The sequence below is a fragment of the Otolemur garnettii genome, unplaced genomic scaffold, assembly GCF_000181295.1.
Source record: "Otolemur garnettii isolate 467f Iridium unplaced genomic scaffold, OtoGar3 scaffold00012, whole genome shotgun sequence".
Lineage (NCBI taxonomy): Eukaryota > Metazoa > Chordata > Mammalia > Primates > Galagidae > Otolemur > Otolemur garnettii.
The window spans coordinates 27,730,650-27,752,343 of record NW_003852407.1 but is presented as its reverse complement, the minus strand read 5'-3'; the positions used below and the strand labels follow the sequence as shown (position 1 = coordinate 27,752,343).

At 49.8% G+C, this 21,694-nt stretch overlaps 1 protein-coding gene across 1 annotated transcript in view; it reads left to right on the top strand.

Annotated features, from left to right (window-relative positions):
• Positions 1 to 17,352, top strand: part of CABLES1 (Cdk5 and Abl enzyme substrate 1) — a 102,033-nt gene extending 84,681 nt beyond the window's left edge. Inside the window, exons 8-10 of the mRNA XM_023510249.1 lie at positions 10,274 to 10,380; positions 11,606 to 11,813; positions 15,568 to 17,352. Coding sequence (XP_023366017.1) covers positions 10,274 to 10,380; positions 11,606 to 11,813; positions 15,568 to 15,708 — 456 coding nt within the window. The 3' untranslated portion in view covers positions 15,709 to 17,352. The remainder of the gene's footprint in view (positions 1 to 10,273; positions 10,381 to 11,605; positions 11,814 to 15,567) is intronic.
• The last annotated feature ends 4,342 nt before the right edge of the window (positions 17,353 to 21,694 follow it).

Below are 21,694 nucleotides of genomic sequence, written 5' to 3'. Positions count from 1 at the left end.
GGCCCGGGCTGGGGATTCGAACCTGCCACCTTAGGTGTATGTGGCTGGCGCCTTAGCCGCTTGAGCCACAGGCGCCGAGCCTGGGTTTTTTCTTAATTGCTGTGTTATGGTGTAGGATACACTACAGTTTACCTTTCTCCTGTGGATAGACATTTGGGATGTTTCCAGTGTAGGGATATTAAGAATACTGCTGCAGGGCGGTGCCTATGGCTCAATGAGTAGGGTGCCGGCCCCATATACCGAGGGTGGCAGGTTCAAACCCGGCCCCGGCCAAACTGCAACAAAAAATAGCTGGGCGTTGTTGTCCCAGCTACTCGGGAGGCTGAGGCAAGAGAATCACCTAAGCCCAGGAGTTGGAGGCTGCTGTGAGCTGTGACGCCACGGCACTCTACCAACAGTGACAAAGTGAGACTCTGTCTCTAAAAAAAAAAAAAAAAAAAGTGCTGCTATGAGTGTTCTCATTTGCATTTCTCATCAGTTAATACCTAGGGGCAGGATTTCTGGGTCACAGCGTAGGTGATATTAAACAGCCAGGATACATTTCAGTATGTATTTTCTTTATCATTTGTTCTAAGTATAATATAAAAAGGCCACTCATTGCCACAGGTAGGACATGCCTTGAAGTTGGCGAGTTCCGCAGGGGAAGCCTGTCACTTACAAAGTGCATGGGGCACCCTTTTCAAACTTGCCTTACATCCATACTTGTATTTTTTAACTTTGATCCACATAAGTCACTCCTCCTATTACCCACGGAAGGGGTAATGGTGAGATTTTGAATTTAAAAAAAAGAAAATCCTAAGGCAGGCGTGCAAACCAAATTGCATCCGCCCTGTGGTTTGGTCTTCGGTTTCTAGAATGTGACCACAGAACATGAAAGTTGGCTGCGTGCAGGTTCTTGTAGGCCATTAGCTTAATGAAGGTGTGTCGCAGTGCCGGGAGGGAGGGCGGATGCTTCCGGCTCTTTGCCTGGTTGGCACATAATTAAAGTTTCTCGAGAGAGTGGTTATTTATCATGAGAACCCAGCAGCTCAGGTGGGTAGTGAGTTTGGGGTGCCCCCCCCCCTTATGAGTGTGGAAAGCAATTAGGGAGAGAAAGTGAGAAAGCTGAGGCAATGCCAACAAAATTAACATTACGTGAATGGGTTTCTGGATCCTTTTTCTTTTTGAGGAGGAAATCCCTCTTACCCTGCTTTGATATCAGAAAGAAAACCTGTGATAGCTACAGGAGTATAAATCTCAAAATCTCTTGGTTTGATATCCATGATAAAGTGTCCATTCTTTTATTTACTGAAAATCTAAGTGCTCAGAGAAAGCCCTCCCTCCAGCTGCAAATCTCCCCCGTGCTGTAGGAATATATCTTAGAACTTTGCAGTACACTGTGAGATGCTGAGCAGTGGGAAATAATTGACCCAATAAAAGTGTGTGAGTATGTGTGTGTTCCCTCATTAAAAGTTGCCTCGATGGCTTACCTGTCTGCAGGGTGGGTTGCTGGGAGGCTGAAGCAGATTAAGCCCCAGCCCCTCCCTCGCAAGGCCCCTTCCAGAGCCCTCAGGTGTCAGGCTGCCCAGGCGTATTGGATTCAGGGAGGGGCCCTCTTTAAGAAACAGCATTACAGAATCGCGATCTGAGCCATCCTGAGACTTAAAGGGCTCCCTCAAGTGCACAGGCCTGGACAGTAGCTAAGGGGCGAGGTCTTTGAGTCCTGCCAGCTTCGAGCGTTAAGTATTAAAATCAAATGCCTTCAATGTCTGTGCTGGTTGAGGGGAGGGAAGGTTGTTTTTGGCATGGATTTTTTTTTTCCTTATAGCCGGATTAGATGTAACTCACATACCATACAGTTGACCTTCTTCAGGCTTCTTTTACAGTTCGTGGTTTTCAGTATATTCACAAGGTTATGCGGCCATTGCCACAGTCAATTTTAGAACATCGTCATCCCCCAAAGAAGCCCCCAGCCATTGCCCTTAACCCTGTGCTGCCTAAGCCCTGGGCAACCTGCTTTCTGTCTTTATGGATATGCCAGTCTGGGTGTCAGTGGACTCTTACAATCTATGATCTTTTGTGTCTGGATTTTTAAACTTAGTGTAACATTTTCAAGGTTTGTCCATGTTGTAACATATAGTATTTTTTTAAATCATTTTTTGCGGGCAGCGCCTGTGGCTCAAAGGAGTAGGGCACTGGCCCCATATGCCGAAGGTGGCAGGTTCAAACCCAGCCCTGGCCAAAAACTGCAATAAATAAATCATTTTTTGCTTATAAAAATAATACAAAATGAAATATGACCTCGACGTTTTACCCGGAGTGTTGGCAGCATCTGCTCTCTTCCCATGTATTGGTCTTGGATTTGTGATAATCATTTCACGAACTTGAAAGTGACAGTCCGTGTAAGGTTTAGCAGCTCATGCTCTGTGGCCACTGTATAAGAAGCTTTCATTTAAAAGTGTATCCACGTACTCTCTGGTGCATGTGAACCTGGCACCACATTTGCCCGGTGTCATCTCAAGTGGGTAGAGACACTGCTCCAGAAGTCCTACAGCACCAGATAAATATCTGAGGCTGAACGTGCTTTGCACCACCTGATAGATCCCCATGGAAGGGTAAACCTGAAGCAGAGGAAACTTTGCACGTATTTCTGGACTTGCAAACCACTTTGTTCCAGTGAGGGAAACCAGAGAATCACTCCCCTAAAGGGAAGGGAGCGTCAATCCAGGATTATATATTTGGAATTCGATGGGTAGAAATAGCAGCAAATGCAGCGGCGGGCTGCCTAGGCTGCCCCCTCATTTCCATAGTTTCCTCGTGATTTACTTTCCTCTTAGGGAAAGGATTAAATGCATAGAACAGCTGAAATGCCCATCTGTTGGTGGTTAGATAGCTTTAGTCAAGGGCCGCTGTGCTGCTTAATTACCTTAACAAGCGGGAGCATCTTTCTAGTGCCCAGCTGAGCTCCCAGCGCAGAAGAGCCCTGGTTTACCAGCGGCTGCGGGCGCTGGAAAGGGCTGTCCGGATCATTGGCTGTGTCCCTTCTTTGCATAGTCGTGGCTTTCAGCCAAGACTTGGAGAGATTGAACAGCTGACTCTGGTCTCACAGCTAGCTCCTCGCATGCAGGTATCGCTAGGGCTGGGCTGGAACCCAGTCCCCTTGGAATATTCCTGCGCACAGGTCAGAGGAGAGTGGTAAGAGTCCACAGCAAGCTCGCATCTGTTCAGAGCCACTCATAGGGATTCGTAGGGAGATTGGGGAGGCAGGAGAGTAGGAAATGAAGATCGTTATGGGGCTTACCCACCCCCACCCTCATCCCCTCCTGGATCACCCGGTCCCTGTCTGAGAGGCCTTCACAGCATTGTACCTGTGCCGTGGGCCAGGGTGGGGCCCACATTCAATTCCATGGAGGCCCCTCTCTCTCGGGTCAAGCCTTTGTTTTTATAAAATACAAAGGGTGTCCCAGTGTCTCTGAGGTAGATGTGATAGACTTTTCTCCAGATAAGTTTTGTGGGCTTATCTTTTCCTGTTACCAAGAAGGGCTTGCTGATGTCCGCCCCATGTCAGGCCTTCCTAACTCTGCTTCCCGTCTCCAGTGGGGCAGCCAGACAGGGCTCCTTTCTGAACTGCATCCCTCTGGACACTCTGTGTCTTGGGTGGTCTCCTCTTTCCAGCTGAACTTCCCCTCTCCCCTTCATTCAGCTGTGCACACACAGCCATGCAGCTGCAGGAAAGCGCATGTAAGTGACCTCACACCCCCAAAGTGGAATGATCATTTCTGCAGAAACACAGGCGTCGCAGGGCTGGAGCCTCCCGTCCATCACATGGCCCGGCCCTCTGAACCCCATGACCTGGAATTAGGTGGCCATGAAAACAGTGGTCATTCAGATGGTCCTAGACCAAGAAGGAGCCACAGCCTATTTAATTAGCACTTTGATTTACAGTAACATGCTCTGGCAAAGCCTGGGCATTGTGAGTTTTTATAGCCCACCCAATTAGACTAGTGGGTGAGCTGAAACAAAGCATTGATGTCAGCTTTAATTTATTCTCTCCCAAGCCAGAAAGAATGAGCAGTGGAGGGGACGGTTGTCACCCCGTGCTTACAGCTTGGTCTCCTAGCACTGCCTTCATTGCTCAGGGGGTCTCAAAGGTCCAGCCTCTAAGAGTCATTAGATTTTAAGACAGACAGGACATTCCAAGGAATCATGCCTGCAACACGTTCCAGAGAGTGTACCTCTGAGGGATGAGGAGCCTAGAGGACATCAAGGACTATCACCCCCTTGGAACCTGCCTGTAGGGGTTGTCCCTAGGCTCAGGATGATCCATCCAGTCCCCAGAGTCTGCCCCATGGAGGACAGTGTGGAGCAGTGGCCTCAAGATGCAGCGTGTGTGCCCTTCTGAGCAAGGGCCTGGGAGCAGACTATCACATTGGGAGTCACCTCTCAGCTGTCCCAGCTGTGTATCCTGTGCAGCCAAGTATGAGTAGGACATGGAGCTGTCTCAGATCAGGTACCTGTAGCTGTCAACCTCAAGTGGGGGTTGGGGAAGCCAGAGGAGGAAACAGAGGCACAGAGTGCTTGAGAAGTCTGCAGTAGACTGCTCAGATGCTTCAGGGCAGAGCAGGAATTTAAACCCAGGGAGCCAGGAAAGAAGAAACCCTTGCTGTCCTCCCTGGGGCCAAAGTCAAGGCCTGTTCTGTAGGGCAGAGCTGGGGCCTGTGGTTCACAGGTGGGGAGGAAGGCTGGGGTTAGCATGCAGCAAGCCCACACAGCACTGCTGTATACTGTGTACACAACCGTGTCCCCAGAAAAGAGGTATTAAAGTCTCAAACCCCCTAGATCTTCAGAATATGACCTGAGCTGGAAGCAGAGTCACTGCAGAGGTAAGTGAGCTGAGATGTGGCCATCCTGGAGTAGGCTGGGGCCTCATCCAATGTGAGGACACAGAGCGCCACATGAGGCCGGGGGAGGTGGTGCTCCAGTCCAGGAGCACCCGGGCCTCCCAGAACCTAGGAAGAAGCGACAGGTCTCCAGGGCTGTGTGACGACAGATCTGTTGCTTAAGCTACCTGGTCTGTGGTGGTTTATTAACAGCAGCCACAGGGAACTGACATGGTCACTCTTCCACGTGCCGCCCTGGCCTCAGGAGCTCAGATTGGCAGCAGCATTTATGATTCTCTCCCTTCCTGAGTCTCGGAGGGCGCTTCATTGACCCAAAAGCGAAACTGCCTCACCCCAACAGTGATAGGAAACTAGAGTGACTGTTACCAGGCACCTGCCTGGTGTGGGAAGAGAAGTCTGCACAGTCCAAGTTCATAGTCTCTTTCCCCAGATGCCCTTGGATCTCCCAGTGCAGCCACCACCTGGGAAGCTTGTCCCAGCTGACCTATGTGCATCCCAGCCCTTCTCCTGGGGCCCCTTCTCTAGACTTCTTCCTCCCTCTGCCACACCCCCTTGAGCTCAGGGAGGCCAGTGGGCTGCCTGCCATGTGGCAGTCAGGAAACAGGACCATGCAAACAGGACCAGCCCAGTGAGGACAGAGTTGCAATTCTGGTCACACAACAGCTGTCTCTGGGAAGACCCCAGTGTGGTTGGACATAGACCAGGTAGCTGAGTAAGTGGCAGGTCAGGTTCATGCTGGGCCACCTACTCTGTGCTGGGAGCAGCACAGGGACATAGCCCTGCAGCTGGGGATGCCACACAGAAGGATGTGAGGGTGCCACTTGTACCTGCAGGCAGCACACCTGGGAGGCAGAAGACTCTGTTACCTAGAAAACAAATTGAGGGCTCTGCCATCCTGGCAGCACTTGCAGGGGGCTGGGGGTCTCACACCATCACCTCTAGAGCCCACCCTTCACTCCCCTCTCAGGTCCAGCCTGAAATAAATACACGTTTCCTGTCCTCTGTCAGGAAAGGGAGGTCGAGCTCTACCCCGTCAGCTAGGACAAGGCTGCTTGTAAAGACAGTATCTTTTACAAGGCCCGGCTGGTGTTGGGCCTCCCCATCCTTGCGCCCTCTGAGCCTGAGCTGGGTTGTTGGCTCGCTTGGGTCTTCTCAGACTGGTCAGGAGGTGCAGAGGAGGGGCTCGGGGCAGGACCTGCCGCTCTGGTGGACTGACAGCATGGGTACCTTTAGGGGGATCAGAAGCTCTTCCCTCGCCATCCACAGCAGTACAGTGCACATGGCACATGTGGGGGATTACAGTGACGTCTACTCCAGCTGGTGTAGCAGGAAAGGGGAGCTGGGCGCAGTGGTGCTAGAGACTCAGGAAGCCGAGGCAGGAGGATCTGTTGAACCTAGGAGGTCAAGGCCAGCTTGGGCAACATAGCATGACAGTCTTAAAATAAGGGATTCATCACAGGGCAGGTACTACAGGCATTCCCCAAGTCACAAATATTTGACTGATCTATATCTCGCACTTATGAATGGAGGCTATTACAGGCAATAGGTAAAAGTACCTGTTCCAACTTACCTACAAATTCAACTTATAGAACCTGTCTCATTTGTAATCTGGGAACTGTAAATACCTTGTTAGAATCCTTGGAGAGGCTGAAGGAACAGCTGAAGTCAGGATCCCCAAGCCACCAAGGAGGCTGCTGCCTCACCTCTTCTGGGACGGGGACTCTGGTTTCTGACTGGGGGCTGCAGCTCCCATCATGCCGTGGGGGGCTGGCTGCCCGCCCCAGGTCCATGTTGCCTTGCTATAGGCCACACCCACAAAATGGATACCCAGAAGCTAGTGACCAGACTGGAGGCCTCCAGCCCTTGCTCCAGTTGCCTCCTCCTACCAGAGCTGAATTGCATTTGGAATCATAGCTGCAAAGGTGTTAGCTTTCCTGCCTCTCACACGGTGGGGTGTCCCAGGAGGAGCTGGGATATTCAAACCTTAGTGTGCCGTGCAGGTGAGTGGGGGGTGTGAGCCCACAGAAGTGGCACTACAGGCTGAACTGGGAGAATCCTGATTGCGCGTGTCCTTGGACGTCAGCGCATAGAAGTCGCCTGGGAAACACCGTGGTGCCAACACCAGGGCCCCACCCACAGGGACCGTGACTCAGTGGGGCCAGAGCGTGGCCCAGACCTGCTGCTGTCTCCTGCTTTATGCTCTTGATGGAATTTTCAGTGTCCTTTAGGTACGCTCTGTTCTCTCTTTGATCTTCAAGTTAATCTAGGAAGCTACCCTATGAGGTAGGAGGAGGATGAGGCCTGGGGAAGTTGAGTGACTTCTCCTTGTGACCCAACCACCATGCCAGCCCTCGGGTGGGAAGCTACTCTCCACTGCTCACTGAGCCCGAAGGAAACCAAAGCAGGAAGGGAGTATGTGGGACGAGCTGGAAGCAGCTGGGATAGCCCTGCCCACAGCTCACTGGCCCAGGCCGAGCTTGTTACCTTACTGAGCCTCTCTTTCCCCATCTGTAAATCAGGGTGGTGGGATGTATTTGGAGACTTCTTCCAACAGAAATGCTGCATGCGTCTACATGTAAGATGGAACAAAACGGAGCTGGCAGGGAGGGGTTCAGGCTCACCCCATCCAACCCTAGCACCTCAGTGGAGCCCAGTTTGAAAGTGCAAATGATGATCAAGCAACAGGGTACCCTTGCTCAGGGCTCACAGGGCTTCAGGCCCCCAGTAAAGGCGGACAGCTTTTTAACATGGTCCTCGATTTTGTCCAAGACATGAGCAGAAGGGACTTGTCTCTGGAGCTTAGGGTGCCTGAGTAGGGGAGTGCTTGGGTATTGAGGAAACAGGACAGTTGTCAGGTAGGCCCAGCCGATCCTGTTCAACCAGAGGAGACATTTGTTGGAGATGAAATCGAGTCGCTCTTTTTTTTTTTTTGAGACAGAGTCTCAAGCTGTCACCCTAGGTAGAGTGCCGTGGCATCACAGCTCACAGCAACCTCAAACTCTTAGGTTTAAGTGTTTCTCTTGCCTCAGCCTCCCAAGTAGCTGGGACTACAGGTGCCTGCCACAATCCCCAGCCATTTTTTTTGTTGCAGTTGTCATTGTTGTTTTAGCTGGCCTGGGCCAGTTTTGAACCCACCAGCCTCCATGTATGTGGCCAGTGCCCTGCCCACTGAGCTACAACGCTCCCCAAGAGCTACGCTCTTAAAGCTAGAAAGGGAAACAAAGTGAGGACTACCACATGGTGGACCTCAGCAGTGAGAGCTTCCCCCACGCACCTGGGCTCTGTGTCCTGATACTGTGGGCCCACATGACTGTCACATCCGTGCTCCACGCAAGGCATGTCACCAGTAGATACCACAATGGGCACGTCCAGGGCCAATGCAGGGAGACCTTCCCAGTGGGACCAGAGAGACCACATATCTGAGGAAGACTCCAGTGGAGTCCTTTCCCAGCCAAGCGTTATAAAACTCCAGACAAGCTTGGTGGAATTGAACTAACACGGCCAGTTTGCCTTTGCTCACCAGGGAGGCAGAGAAGGTACGATAAGGTCAGTTTGAATTGGGATGTGCTTGCTGTCTGCTCTTTAACTGACACCAGAGGCTTCCATGTGTCTGCTGTAACTGTGTGTCCTGTAAATAAGAGGTGTTCAGGGAAAACCACTGAGTCTTGTTAGAACCATTCAGGAGATCTTTGATGTGTTTTGCTGGCAGTGGACCATCACTGGGAATGGACCTTCATGTCCGAATCTGTAGCGTTCTTTCTGAACTTTCATTGTTGCCCGTAGTCAGCCAGAAGACACCAGCCTTGGCAAGCATTCTCTTGAGGAGGAATGAAACCCAGCAAAAGACTGTTTAATTCAGAGGTACCAGTGCAGGCCACTGAGAGAAAGGGAGACCAAGATATTCAGAAGGGGCTCCAAGGAGCCAGACTTTAAGGATGGAAAGAACAGGAAATGAGGAGGAAGAAATTGAAGTTTCAAGGGATCGTTAATAAGAGCTACCATTATCTACGTACACGCAGGGAATGTTATTCAACCCTAAAAAGAAAGGAAATTCTGACCCATGCTACAACATGGATGAACCTTGAAGACATCATGATACATGAAATAAGCCTGTAATGAAAAGACAAAAACGTGCTTTCACGTAGGAGACAGAAAGTGGAGTGTTGGTTGCCAAGAGCTGGGGGAGGGAATGGGGAATTGTTTGATGGGAACAGAGTTTCAGTTTGGGAAGACAGATATTCTGTGGGTGGATGGTGGTGAATTTCCTTAATGATGCTAAACTGTACTCCTAAAAATGATTGAAATAGATTTTTAAATTTTCAGAGCTGGGCATGGTGTGTGCACCTGTAGTCCCAGCTGCCCAGGAGGCTGAGGCAGGAGGATCTCTTAAGCCCAGGAGCAATGATTGTGCCTGTGAGTGGCCACTGCACCCTAGACTGGGCAACATAGGAGACCACCCCAGCTCTAAAAATAAAGAATTGTTTTTAATTTATAAAAAGGTAAATTTTCTGTAAAGAGAAAATGCTTTTGAGAGGAAATATATTTTACCACAGTTTAAAAAATAAAAGGCTGGGCATGGTAGCTCATGCCTTTAATCCTAGCACTTGAGGAGGCTGAGGTGAGTGGATCACCTGAGCTTAGGAGTTCAAGACCAGCCTGAGCAAGAGAGAGAAAACCCCGTCTCTCCTAAAAATAGAAAAAATTAGCCAAGTGTCATGGTAGGTACCTGTAGTCCCAGCTACTTGGGAGGCTGAGGCAAGAGGATCACTTGAGCCCAAGAGTTTGAGGTTGCTGTGAGCTGATTCCATAGCACTCTACCCAGGTAACAGAGACTATCTCTAATAAATAATATTTTTAAAAGCCCAACTTTTTATTAAATCATAACCATGTACATTAATGCATTAGTGAGCACTCACCATGTGCTGTTCCCAGCACCACACAGAGCCCTTCACATAGTTCTCAGAGTGGCCTTGTTAAGTGGGTACTATTATTGTTTTTGTTTTACAAAAACAAAAGATAAGATTAGATAAGTCTCTCAAAGCCAGGTGAACTAGTGAATGGTCCATTGTGGATTGAACCCAGATTTGTGCAAGTCCAAATCCCACCCATGCCCTTAACCCTCCATGTGAACAACAGTCTGAGACACAGGAATTGGGACAGGGACACCCACACACACATCAGGCACCCACAGTTTTTGTAAACACCTCCCCATGCTGCTGATGGTTTTTCTCCGTGCCCCCAGGCAGCCACTGTTCCCTTCAGGATCCAGCAGGACTCTCTTTGTGCTTGAATCTGATTTTCCCATTGCTTGATGGTTTGGGGCTGTAACTGACACATAATGTTATCTATGACCCTTATTTTAAAGAGTGACGGGTGTGGCCTCTCTGTTGCAGACCACAGTGATTGACTATGTGAAGCCCTCGGATCTCAAGAAAGACATGAACGAGACCTTCAAGGAGAAGTTTCCCCACATTAAGTTAACACTCAGCAAAATCCGGAGGTACAGGAGTCACTACCCCCCTGAACTTTCCCTTCGAGCTCCTCTTACAGCACACGTTATATGTAGGACTTGCTGATGGTTCCCTCGTTTGTTCCAGTAACTGAAGCACTGTCGCTTCAGCACAGAGGGACTCCTTGATTGATGCTGGTGGACAGGTGTCACAGTGTGGTGGGAGGGCCAAGGGAAGCAGGATGGAAGGCCAAGCCCTGGACACCCCATTGACACAAATCTGGGGAGAGTGTCCTTAGTGAAAGAATCACTTCATGCCATCTGCAGCTCGCTGGTTCTCTAAGATTTCCATCCTGGAAAACTCAGAGGATAAACGTTCAGGTCTCTGCTTTCTCAAACGCAGGCCAAGGAGAGAAAAGGGCTGATATCCCAGGCTGTGAGGTAACTCTGTCCTTAGTTGTGCGCCCAGAGGTGTCAGTCAGCCAAACCCTGTCTTTACCATCACCAAAGCAGCCCAATCAAAGCCAGGCCTAGATTTCCCTATAGCTGAACAAACTGACTATGTGAAGATGTGCACCTGCCGGCCAAAGGGTCAGTGAAACTGTCAGACATGGAGTGCACATGTGTGTGTGGTGGTAGAAAAAATAAGCACCCACACTTTGTCTCTTTGCTTGGCAGCATTCCTAAGGACACTGCTTTAACTTGTGCTCGCAGCCTAGCACCTTTCTGCCCTGGGTAGTGAAGTGACAGTATTTGGCAGGGCTCAGGCCAAGTGCCTCATTTGTGTCTATGTCGTATGATCATCTCTCTGGAATGACTGTGATTTCCAGATGTTGTCTGTTATGTTGGACAACTTCACTCTGGGTCTTGAAGGAGACCTTGGGACATCTTCTGTGTTCAGTGGCGTCCTCCTGTGTCCAGTGTCATGGTCGTTTGAGTCCTGGCTGGTCACTCTCCCCACCTAGGCTGCTATCCTTGCCTATTGTTATCCTGGAAGCAGTGACACTGCTGGGTCTGGGGAGAGAATAAAAATAAAATGACACGGTTGGTCGGTACAACTTGACTAACAGAGAAGCATCCAGAGCCCCAGCTATATAATTTGCCCCCTCCCCCCGCACACACACAGTAACACTCACACATCTGAGAACGTAAGCCCAGCCCACCCTGGGAACGAGGAAGAGGAAATGCTTTTGAGAGAGAGTCGTCTTTTTCTTTAGGGTCCCCTGCAACTCTTAAGTTGTAACAAGACTCTCCCCTCCTGCTTGTCTCCCTCTAGTTTGAAACGAGAGATGCGGAAGCTGGCTCAGGAGGACTGTGGCCTTGAGGAGCCCACGGTGGCCATGGCCTTCGTCTACTTCGAGAAGCTTGCCCTCAAGGGGAAGCTCAACAAGCAGAACCGGAAGCTTTGTGCTGGGGCCTGCGTGCTGCTGGCAGCCAAAATTGGAAGCGACCTCAAAAAACATGAAGTCAAGCATCTGATTGATGTAAGTGGCTTGTGTCCTGATGACCCGGGGAACACACCATCCAGACACTCCGGTCCAGGGTCAGACTCTGACTGTTAACCGTGCCTAGAAGGATTCTAACGCTCAGAGGGCAGCGGAGATTGGGGCGGTAAAGCTGACCTTCCCACAGTGGACATCAGGCACCCATCTCAGGCTGGCTTAGAACAAAAGAACAACACACTCTGACAAGACCAAAGATCCCCAGCTTTGGGTCTGACCATGGAAATCCATTTTCAGACACCATGAGGGGTAAAACAGCTCTCACAGGCGTAGAAGCCCCTATAACCACAAGGGATCTTATGAGGAGTGTGCCCCCCAGAGCCTCCATTGTTAAATGTGTTGGTTCAATAAGCCTCTGGCTTCCTGCTGCCTCAGTGGGCTCCTCTTTAGGGAAAGGCGTGGGTTTGCAGGCTGGGATCTCTTTTACTTTAAAGGAGAGATCCACCAAAGCTAGGACACATCAGTCCCTTGGATAGATACATGAATGCCTATTTGAAAATTTACTATCTTTTTTTTTTTTTTGAGAGAGAGACCGTCTCATTTTGTCACCCTTGGAAGAGTGCGATGGTGTCACAGCTCACAACAACCTCAAACTCTTGGGCTTCAGCAGTTCTCTTGCCTTAGTCTCCTAAGTAGCTGGGACTACAGGCGCCCACCACAATGCCCAGCTATTTTTTGGTTGTAGTTGTCATTGTTGTTTGGCAGGCCCCGGCTATATTCGAATCCACCAGCTGCAGTATATGTGGCTGGCACCCGAGCCGCTGAGCTACAGGCGCTGAGCCTAAAATTAAGTATCTTAATAGAAAATTTAAGGTACATTAATGCAACAGGTCAGGAGACAATTATTGAAAAACTAGTTGGAGTTCCCAGGAGAAGGGATGTCTTAGCTGTTGCTGCCATAACAAAATACCATAGACTGGCCAGGCACAGTGGCTCACACCTATAAACCTAGCACTTTAGGAGACCAAGCCAGGAGGATTGCTTGACCCTAGGAGTTCAAGACTCAATACAGCAAACCCCATCTCTATAAAAAAATACCAAACTTAGCTAGACCTGGTGGCACATGCTTTGTAGTTCTAGATACTAGGGAGGCTGAAGTAGGAGCATCTCTTGAGCCCAAGAATCTGAAGTTACAGTGAGCTGTGATGACACCACTGCACTCTAGCTGGAGCAACACAGTGAGACCCTATCTCAAAAACAACCAAAAACTAAAAAATTACCATAGAGTTGGCAAGTTAAACAACCGAAATGTATTTCTCATAGGCTGAGAAGTCCAAAGTCAGGGTACTGGTCACTTCTGTTCCTGGCAAGGATGCTCTTACTGGCCTGAATATGTCTTCCTGATCTTGGCTTAGTTTTGGAGAGGGTGGGGCACAGAGCAAGACTCCCTGGTTTCTTTAACAAAGACACTAATTCCATGATGAGAACTACAGGCACAGGCCCTGACCTAAACCTGTCACTCCCAAGGCCCCACCTCCTAATACCATCACATTGAGGATTTTGCCAAGGACATAAGAACTCTGAGGGGACAGGAACATTCAGTCTCTAACAGGGCCATGCCATGCTGTGCTGTAGGAACCACATGGGAGGTACTGGGCTTGGTCAGGAGAGTGAAAGAAGCAGCTGTGCACCAGCCTTTGTTGTGGTTTCCACAGAGAGGAGCAGGAAAGGCAGAACCCAGGCTTAGGATTGGCTAGTTGGGATAATTTTAGTGGGCTCCAGGGCACAGGGGCTGCCCCTGATTGTCTGGTCCCTGCCCTGGGGTGATAAGGCAGGATAGAGACCCAGAGCTTGAGAGCCATAGGGGAAGTGGTGGGGTGTGAGCTCTGGATTGGTTGATTTGCATTTGAAAAGCACCCTGGAAGGGGTCTCTATAGAGGATTTGGCTAACTTGGGAGGAGCAGCCCTCTGAGGTCAGCAAAAACCCCAGATCATTTCTTTTTCTGAGATAGAGTCTCACTATGTCACCCTCAGTAGAGTGCTATCACAGCTCACAGCAACCTCAAACTTTTGGACTTAAATGATTCTCTTGCCTTGGTCTCCCAAGTAGCTGGGACTACAGGTGCCCCCCACTATGCCTGACTACTTTTGTTTTTATTGTAGTTGTCATTGTTTTTAGTAGACTTGGGCCGGCTTCAAACCCACCAGCCGTGGTGTATGTGGCTGGCACCCTAACCACTGAGCTACGGGAGCTGAGCCCATTTTATAATTTTCGTTAATATTTATAATCAAAATACAGAAAATAGACATGGTTAATATAATGCCCCGTATGTCTCACTGTCCAGCCATCCCCAGTGGCATAGACAGTCAAGAGGGGGCACTGCGGTGGGCATTCCCCAGCTGAAAGATTATTCATTCCATAGGTCAGTGCTTTACTAATCTTAAGAATCAGTACAGAGTCATCGAGCTTGTACAGTAAATCCATGAACATGGAGGTGGTCATAGGAGACTGTGTCTGAGCTAATTGATAGGCTTAGATATAGGTTTGTGGAACTAGTAAATCTTTAGATGTAATAGATATTAATGGAGGTGGTCATAGGAGACTGTGTCTGAGCTAATTGATAGGCTTAGATATAGGTTTGTGGAACTAGTAAATTTTTAAATATAACAGATATTAATAAAAATTGTAAATATTATGCACATTTGATCACAGTTGAGTAACATGCCACACCGCACAAGCTGGTGGTACTGATGCAGAATGTAACAGTCGTGGTTTGATGAACCATTTGCAGGAGTGATGAGCCTGAAGTAAGTCACGTCCCAGTTATAGCCAGAATGTAATCAACAGCTAACTTCATCGGTGAGGTTTCTGTCTTAAGCCAAAACAGAATGTGTTGCAGCCAAAATGAGGGTGCCACTGGGCATCAGTCCTGATTAGCCATGTGACAGTCTAAAAGCGGGTGACCTCCCCAGAACTCAGGTCCTTGTGTGTGGGAAGTGAATGAACCAAACTGCGCACCATCAGCTCACCTCCTGAGCACACGCGGGTCCCTGTTGTAGATGTTCCTCCTATTTTTAGCCCACCCACACTCTCAGCCTGATTGACAGTTTGAGCAGATGAAGTTTGAGTCCCAGTGTGGTTTGATTCTAAGAGCTGTACTTTACTGCCCACACGACCCTGGACATGTTCTTTGACCTGCTGGAGCCTGTTTTCTCATCTGTAAATATAGATAATATAGCATCACCCTTGTAAGGTTATGGATTTTGTTTTTTGAGACAGTCTCACTCCATTGCCCTTGGTAGGGTGCGGTGGTGGCATCACAGCTCACAGCAACCTCAAACTCCTTGGTTTAAGAGATCCTCCTGCTTATAGCTGCCTAAGTAGCTGAGACTACAGGCGCTCACCACAACACCCTAATCCTCTGTAACACCCAGCTAGTTTTTCTATATTTAGTAGACATAAGGTCTCACTCTTGTTCAGGCTGGTCTCTAACTCCTGAGATCAAGCAATCCTCCCACCTCAGCCTCCCAGAGTGCTGGGGTTATAGGCATGAGCCACTGTGCCTGGCTATTGAGAAGATCAAACGAAGTCACGTGACTACGTGAGGCTGCCGGCCCTGGGGAGGGATTTGATTAATTCCTCCCCCACCAGGACTGAGGGCAGGAAGTGCAGACTGCCGCCCGTGGGTGTCCCCAGAAGCACACACCAGCTGATGGACAGAGAAGTTGCACTTGGAGAAAGCCTAGGACTTTAATTTCAAACACTAACATGCACTGGGTTTTCTTTTTGTTGCAGAAACTGGAAGAGAAGTTCCGGCTGAACAGGCGAGAACTGATTGCCTTTGAATTCCCGGTGTTAGTGGCCTTGGAGTTTGCCCTGCATTTGCCAGAGCACGAGGTCATGCCCCACTACAGACGCCTGATGCAGAGCTCCTAGCACCAGCCCCGCGGTGGCCCAAGGACCGTTTCCTCCCAGCTTGGTGGAGCAACACGTACCACTGGAAATGCAAAAAATAGAACTCAAAATACCAAACTGTCCTTCTCAACATGTTTCTGTGGAGAAACAAGTCCTGGAATCTTCAGTGTGGCTAGCCAAGAGAAGCCTTGAGCTGTGTCCCGTGCAGAACAAGGGACGAGGAGATGGGGGCAAGCAGCAGGGGCCCTTCCCACTAGCGAGAACTCTTAGCCGCCCCACCCTGATCTTTCTCCCAGGCGCACACAGACCTTTCGAACGTGGTCCAGAGTCTTCTCTCCAGACCTGTTCCAGCTCAGAGTGCAACGGCTTGCACAGACATCGGGTGAGAAGCTACAGAAGTTGGGAAAAAGCTTTGCAGAGATGCCCTCATCGTGTCCAAGAGTTGTGCCAATCTATTTTTGTATCAGCCATTGGAAGTGCACTTTCCCTGGGGGCGTGTGGGTTTGCAAGATGCGGCAGCAGCCCTAGCCCACCCCCAAAGCCAAGCCCACCCCCGACAGAGCAGACTCAGCCTGGGGTCACCAGCCAGGCTGAGGTTTGGCAGTTCTTTCCAGATGCTCTCTGGATAAGAATCACTGTCTCCATGCCAGATCGTTGGACATTCTCTGCCCTTAGAAAATGGTACTGTTTCTGTCACCACCAAGGGGACAGACAAGATGAGTTCTCAGTGTTGGATGAGTCACGTGGAAAGGCATGGAGCGCGGCGCCCTGCCCCTTCCTGCCGCCGTGAGGCGTGTGTGTATTTAACCTTGGCACTTTCCCCACTGTGGAGATGGCGGGGCTGGCGCTCGGTGGCGGCGTCCCTGTGCTCTATGTTAGAGTGCATACTGAGCACGTTTCCTGTGCTGTGTGTATCTATATATAAAATGTTTTATAAAAATCCAGAATAGGAATAAGATGCATGATTGGTGTTTGGCGTTCGCCCACTGAGACAAACTAGGGTTTACACTCAGCTTGAGCTGAGGTGGCAGTGGCTCTCACCATTCCTGTGTACCCGAGGCTGTCAGTGCAGGATTTTAATTATGACTTACCCTGACTCACTGGGACGACTTGCAGTAAGCATGTCACCAGGCCATCTCAGAGCTGCGAGAGATAATAGCTGGATTCCCTTGACCAAAGAGAGCCCACAACCATATAAAAAGAAAACTAAACTCTTTTATGTGTACCTGTATGTGTAGACACACGTCCCCCCAGTCACCTTGGCCTTCCACTGCTGATCTGTCCACCACCCCAGATTGCACACAGAGGTCACACATTCGGAGCTTCTCATAGCAGCCAGAGAAGGGGAAATGGAGCCAGGTATAGACAGCTTCCCTTAGCTTAGAAGTTGAGGTCTCGATAGGCCTGTAGGGTGCAGAGATTCAAGCAGCAACTGGGGAGGCCCAAACAGAATACTTGACTTATTCAGAACCTTTGGTTTAACTGACTTCTTTTTAACTGTTTTATTTGTTCTAAATATTTTGCTAACAAATTTCCTTGACTGGAATCCGTTGTAAGATGATGATTTTTGGAGGGGGTCAGGGGCATGATTCATCTGGTCTCTTCAGCTGATCGAAAGTTAGATCAACTAATACTTGGGGTACCAACTATTAATAAAGCAAATTGGGAAGCACAGAATGTTCAAGAGTGACTGCCCTAAGTACACAACGCCCTAGCCCCTTCTCTTGTGGAGTTGGTCACCTTGCTTCCCTCTGGTGAGCACCTGGCTGTCCACCCACCCCACGCAGCTCCCTGGCCAGTCCTGCAGGGGGACAGTCCTGCGAAGCAGGGCTCTACTATCTAGAGATGGGCTAATAGCTCCCCCCCCACCCACTTTGAGTCTCCTGCCAAGCTCAGGGGGACATCAGGTGGATGGCACATGCCACCAGCCCAGACATGGGGTGGGAAACCTGAGTCCTTTCCTGTGTCTTAAAATCAGGCTAATTTTTTTGGATTTGGGGTGATATATTTGATCTTTAGCATTTATGAAATGGACTCAAGAAGTTATTGGTCTATTTAAAGACATTTTAATTCTACACTCCTACCTGGCCTGTGGGTTTGTCCAGTAGGGAGTTTTGTTGGTTTTCAATTTGGGCAGAGTGTCGGGCTGAGAGTGAAGGCATTTGATCAGATCTCCTTCTGCATGTCCATACACGAGCTTTCCAGAGGCAAAGGAAGATGAGAGGGAGACACGGTGAAGGATATGGGTCACTGCCGGAGCTGCCACTGAGCTGTGGGACCTTCCAGACACTTGTCAACCTTGGGGGTTGGTGAGGAGGAAGCCTGAGCATTTGTACCCACAGAAGACCGCTGAGGTTTTGATTTTTAACCACCACCAAAACAATTTTGGCCCCTCTGAGTCCCGGTCCATCTTAGCACTGCCCTGATGCTGCCCCTGTTCTCCTCACGCACAAGCACCTGCGGGAAGGTCCGCCTGCCAGGCTCCTCAGGACATACAGCTGGATCTGCCTCTTCCCCAGAGGTGGCCCGAGGGACCAAGAGCCCCTCTCCCCTAGTCAGCCCTGACTGGTAAGTAAGGGTTGGGAACCAAACCAGCAGCAAGGTTGGGACAGCTGCCCATGGGAGGAAGCAGGCAGCAGGGGCCTGTCTGGAGCTGGGGACCTCCACTGTCCCTGCCCTAGAGGCCCGGGGCCCAAGCCCCAGCCAGCCCAGTGATATAGAAGTGACCATTTTTCCTCCCTAATAAAATCTATGTTAAAACAGGAAATTCACACTAAATGCAGACACTTTTTGTTTCCCTTGGCTTTTTTTTCTGACCAGATTCCCCTACAGAGCTGCTGCTATCACCAGCTGGCAGGCTTGGCCTGGGGCGACCTCTTAGCCCACCCTGAGCACTCTGTGCTATGCGCCCCACCTTAGAACCCAGGAGGTTTCCTTCTTCTTCCCTCCATCCCTCAACAGCAAATAAAACTTGCATGGTCCCACTGCTGAATTCTTTATCTACCACTTAGACATTTCTGGTTGGGTGCTGAGTGGCTGGCCCTCCCCTTGCCCACCCTGCTGCCTCCTGTGACGTAGGACATCCTGAAGCCCGTGCCACACCCTCACCCTTGGAAGCTGTGGGGGAAGACGGCGATGAACAAAGTAAATTCAAGCCAGGTTTGGGCACCTGCTCCTCGTGCACCGGTCCAGTGGTAGAAGAAGTCCTTCAATGCGAGGGGCTTGTAGAGGGAGCCCTGCCTCCCACCAGCTGAGAGAGAGAGACGGCCTGAGGTTGCCTCCTGGGACTGTCGGTGTAATTCGGTAGGGACGGTGCTGGCCGGGCCACAGCTGGTCCAGGTCGGGGAGTGCCGAGGGCTGGAGAAGAGAGTAAACCTCATTTACTCTGAAGTCGCATATTGTTCACGCCAACATAACAGGCGGCTTCCACAATCCCAAGACAGTGCGGTAAAAAGCTGGAGAAGATGAAAGTGAGAGATGACGGGAAAGGTCCTCTTGGTCACCTCCTGTCCAAGCCAAAGGGCCTCAAGGAGCCTGGGAAAGGTGCTGTCTCAGAGCCCCGCCCTGTGCAGCACCATTCAGACTTGTAGGGAGATATCCCAGGAAGTCTGCAAACACAGGGCTGGTCAAACCATGAAGGAACCCGGCGAGGGCTGTGCCTCCCTACATAATGTCTTGACTAAGGTTAGGGTTACGTCCCAACCTACCATAAGTTGGAAATGTCAGGTCGAAAATACAGTGAATACACCTACATAGCCCCATAGCGGAGGCCACTGTTGCTTAAGCATGCTGCTTCTAAACTGTTCAGTACTCCGCACATTACGGGAGGTATGCAACAAACAGGCTTTATAGGACAGGGTTTGGCCTGGTACTCGGCACATTACGGGAGGTATGCAACAAACAGGCTTTACAGGACAGGGTTTGGCCCAGCATCAGGAGAGAGTATGCACAACATACCGCTAGCCCAGGAAAAGATCAAAATTCCCAGCACAGTTTCTACTGAATACTTCTGCACCATCACAAAATAGAAAAAATCGTACGTTGAACCATTGTCGTAAGTCAAGGACTGTCCATAACATCTCCTACTACCATCCTACTCAGGGTGGCCCAAGGACCAGCAGCATCTACACCACTGGAATGGGGGCTTGTTATAATAAAAATGTAGCATCTGACCCAGTGGTTCATGCCTATAATTCTAGCACTTTGAAAGGCAGAGATGGGGCTCGGCACCTGTGGCTCAAGCGGCTAAGGCACCAGCCACATACACCTAAGGTGGCAGGTTCGAATCCAGCCCGGGCCTGCCAAACAACAACGGCTGCAACCGAAAAATAGCCGGGCATTGTGGCAGGTACCTGTGGTCCCAGCTACTTGGGAGGCTGAGGCAGGAGACTCGCTTGAGCCCAGGAGTTGGAGGCTGCTGTGAGCTGTGATGCCATGGCACTCTACCCAGGGGGAAAGCTTGAGGCTCTGTCTCAAAAAAAAGAAAGAAAAAGAAAGGCAGAGATGGGAAGATCACTGAAGGCCAAGGATTTGAGACCAGCCTGGGCAACATAGTGAGGCCCTGTGTCAAAAAGAAAAAAAAGGAAAAAATGCAGAATCTACATCCTAATATCCATGGGTGATTTGTGTGTATATTAAAGATTAGGAGGCACAATTCCTCCATATAAGCTCAGGACATAAGATTGCATAAAAAGAGACACCACTCATCGCGTGCAGAGTTGGTCTAAATTAGAAAAGGTCCAAAGAAATAGTTGCTTTTAATACCAAAGAAAAGTACCAGTCTCTCACTATCAAGTAGTTTTGACATGTTTCCTTAGCTGCCTCACCGAATGTTTTTTTTGGATGCACAAGGCCAAAATATCTAAATTAGACCAAGCTATAGCTCCTGTAGGTAGGTCCCCAGCATAGAGCTGACTCATAGTGTATCAGCTCAGCCAGTGTCAGTTGAGGTCACTACTCAGGGTTCATATCCCTGGTTCTCAGGCCCATGAGTAGAGTTGGGGCCGAGGAGAGTCAGCTATGACAGTGCCAGAGCATGATTCTCCTCTACTGTAGCTGGGGCCATACAGCCCCGACCTTGGGGACATCATGGATGAGCACACCTCCAGATTCATACTGAAGTCACCTGAGGTGTATGTGTCTCACACTGGGTTCTGTGGGCTTCCAGATATTGAACAGAGATCCCTGGGAGCAGGTGGAAGGTACCTGGTAACACTTTCTCCCGAGGGACCGTCAACGGGCAGAGGGTCAAAAGAGAACTGACAAGTTGGGTTCTTGGCTGGAAGACAGGTACGAATAATATTAGGGGCTTCTTACCAGAACATCTGAACAGCTGGCAAGAAGCCAGAGACACGAACTGCAATAAGCAGATAAACCTTTGCATCCAGGATTTGACACGGGGGCAGAGCTGGGCAGGTGTCCATATTAACCAAGCCAGGATCCAGGGCAGCCCTGTGCTAGGCACTGAAATCACCCATTCACAGATGAGGAAACTGGGGCCCTGAAACATTACCTTCCCAACAATATGCGGTTATGAAGTGACAGAGACAAGATTCAAACTCAGTTCTGCCTGATTTCAAACTGCAGCCAGTTCAGCTCTGCCTCATCTCTAGCTTGCGTCAAAATAGAGAAACCAAAAAGGTGGAGGGCCAAAGTCAGGCTGAGCCATGTCCTCGGACGATGCTTCCTACAGGCTTCAGGTTTAATCAGGCCTTTTCCCCGCCCCACCCAGCTCCCATGGCCTGTTCCTATGCAGAAAGAAGGGATCGGGAGCCACGGGATCCATGGCATCGTCCTCTCTGATGTGAGCGTCCTGCATATCTGAGTCACACTTCTGAGTCCCTGGGTAGAACACTGTTTGGAAATCTTGCTTCTGTAACAGGTTTGCCCTTAAGGGGCTTTCGAGAGATCTAGAAAAATGCTTTTCAACCTTTTTATCATTTCATGGCACATTTGAACTATAGTTAAATTTTCAGAGCACAAATTATATTGATCAAAAAAAAAAAAA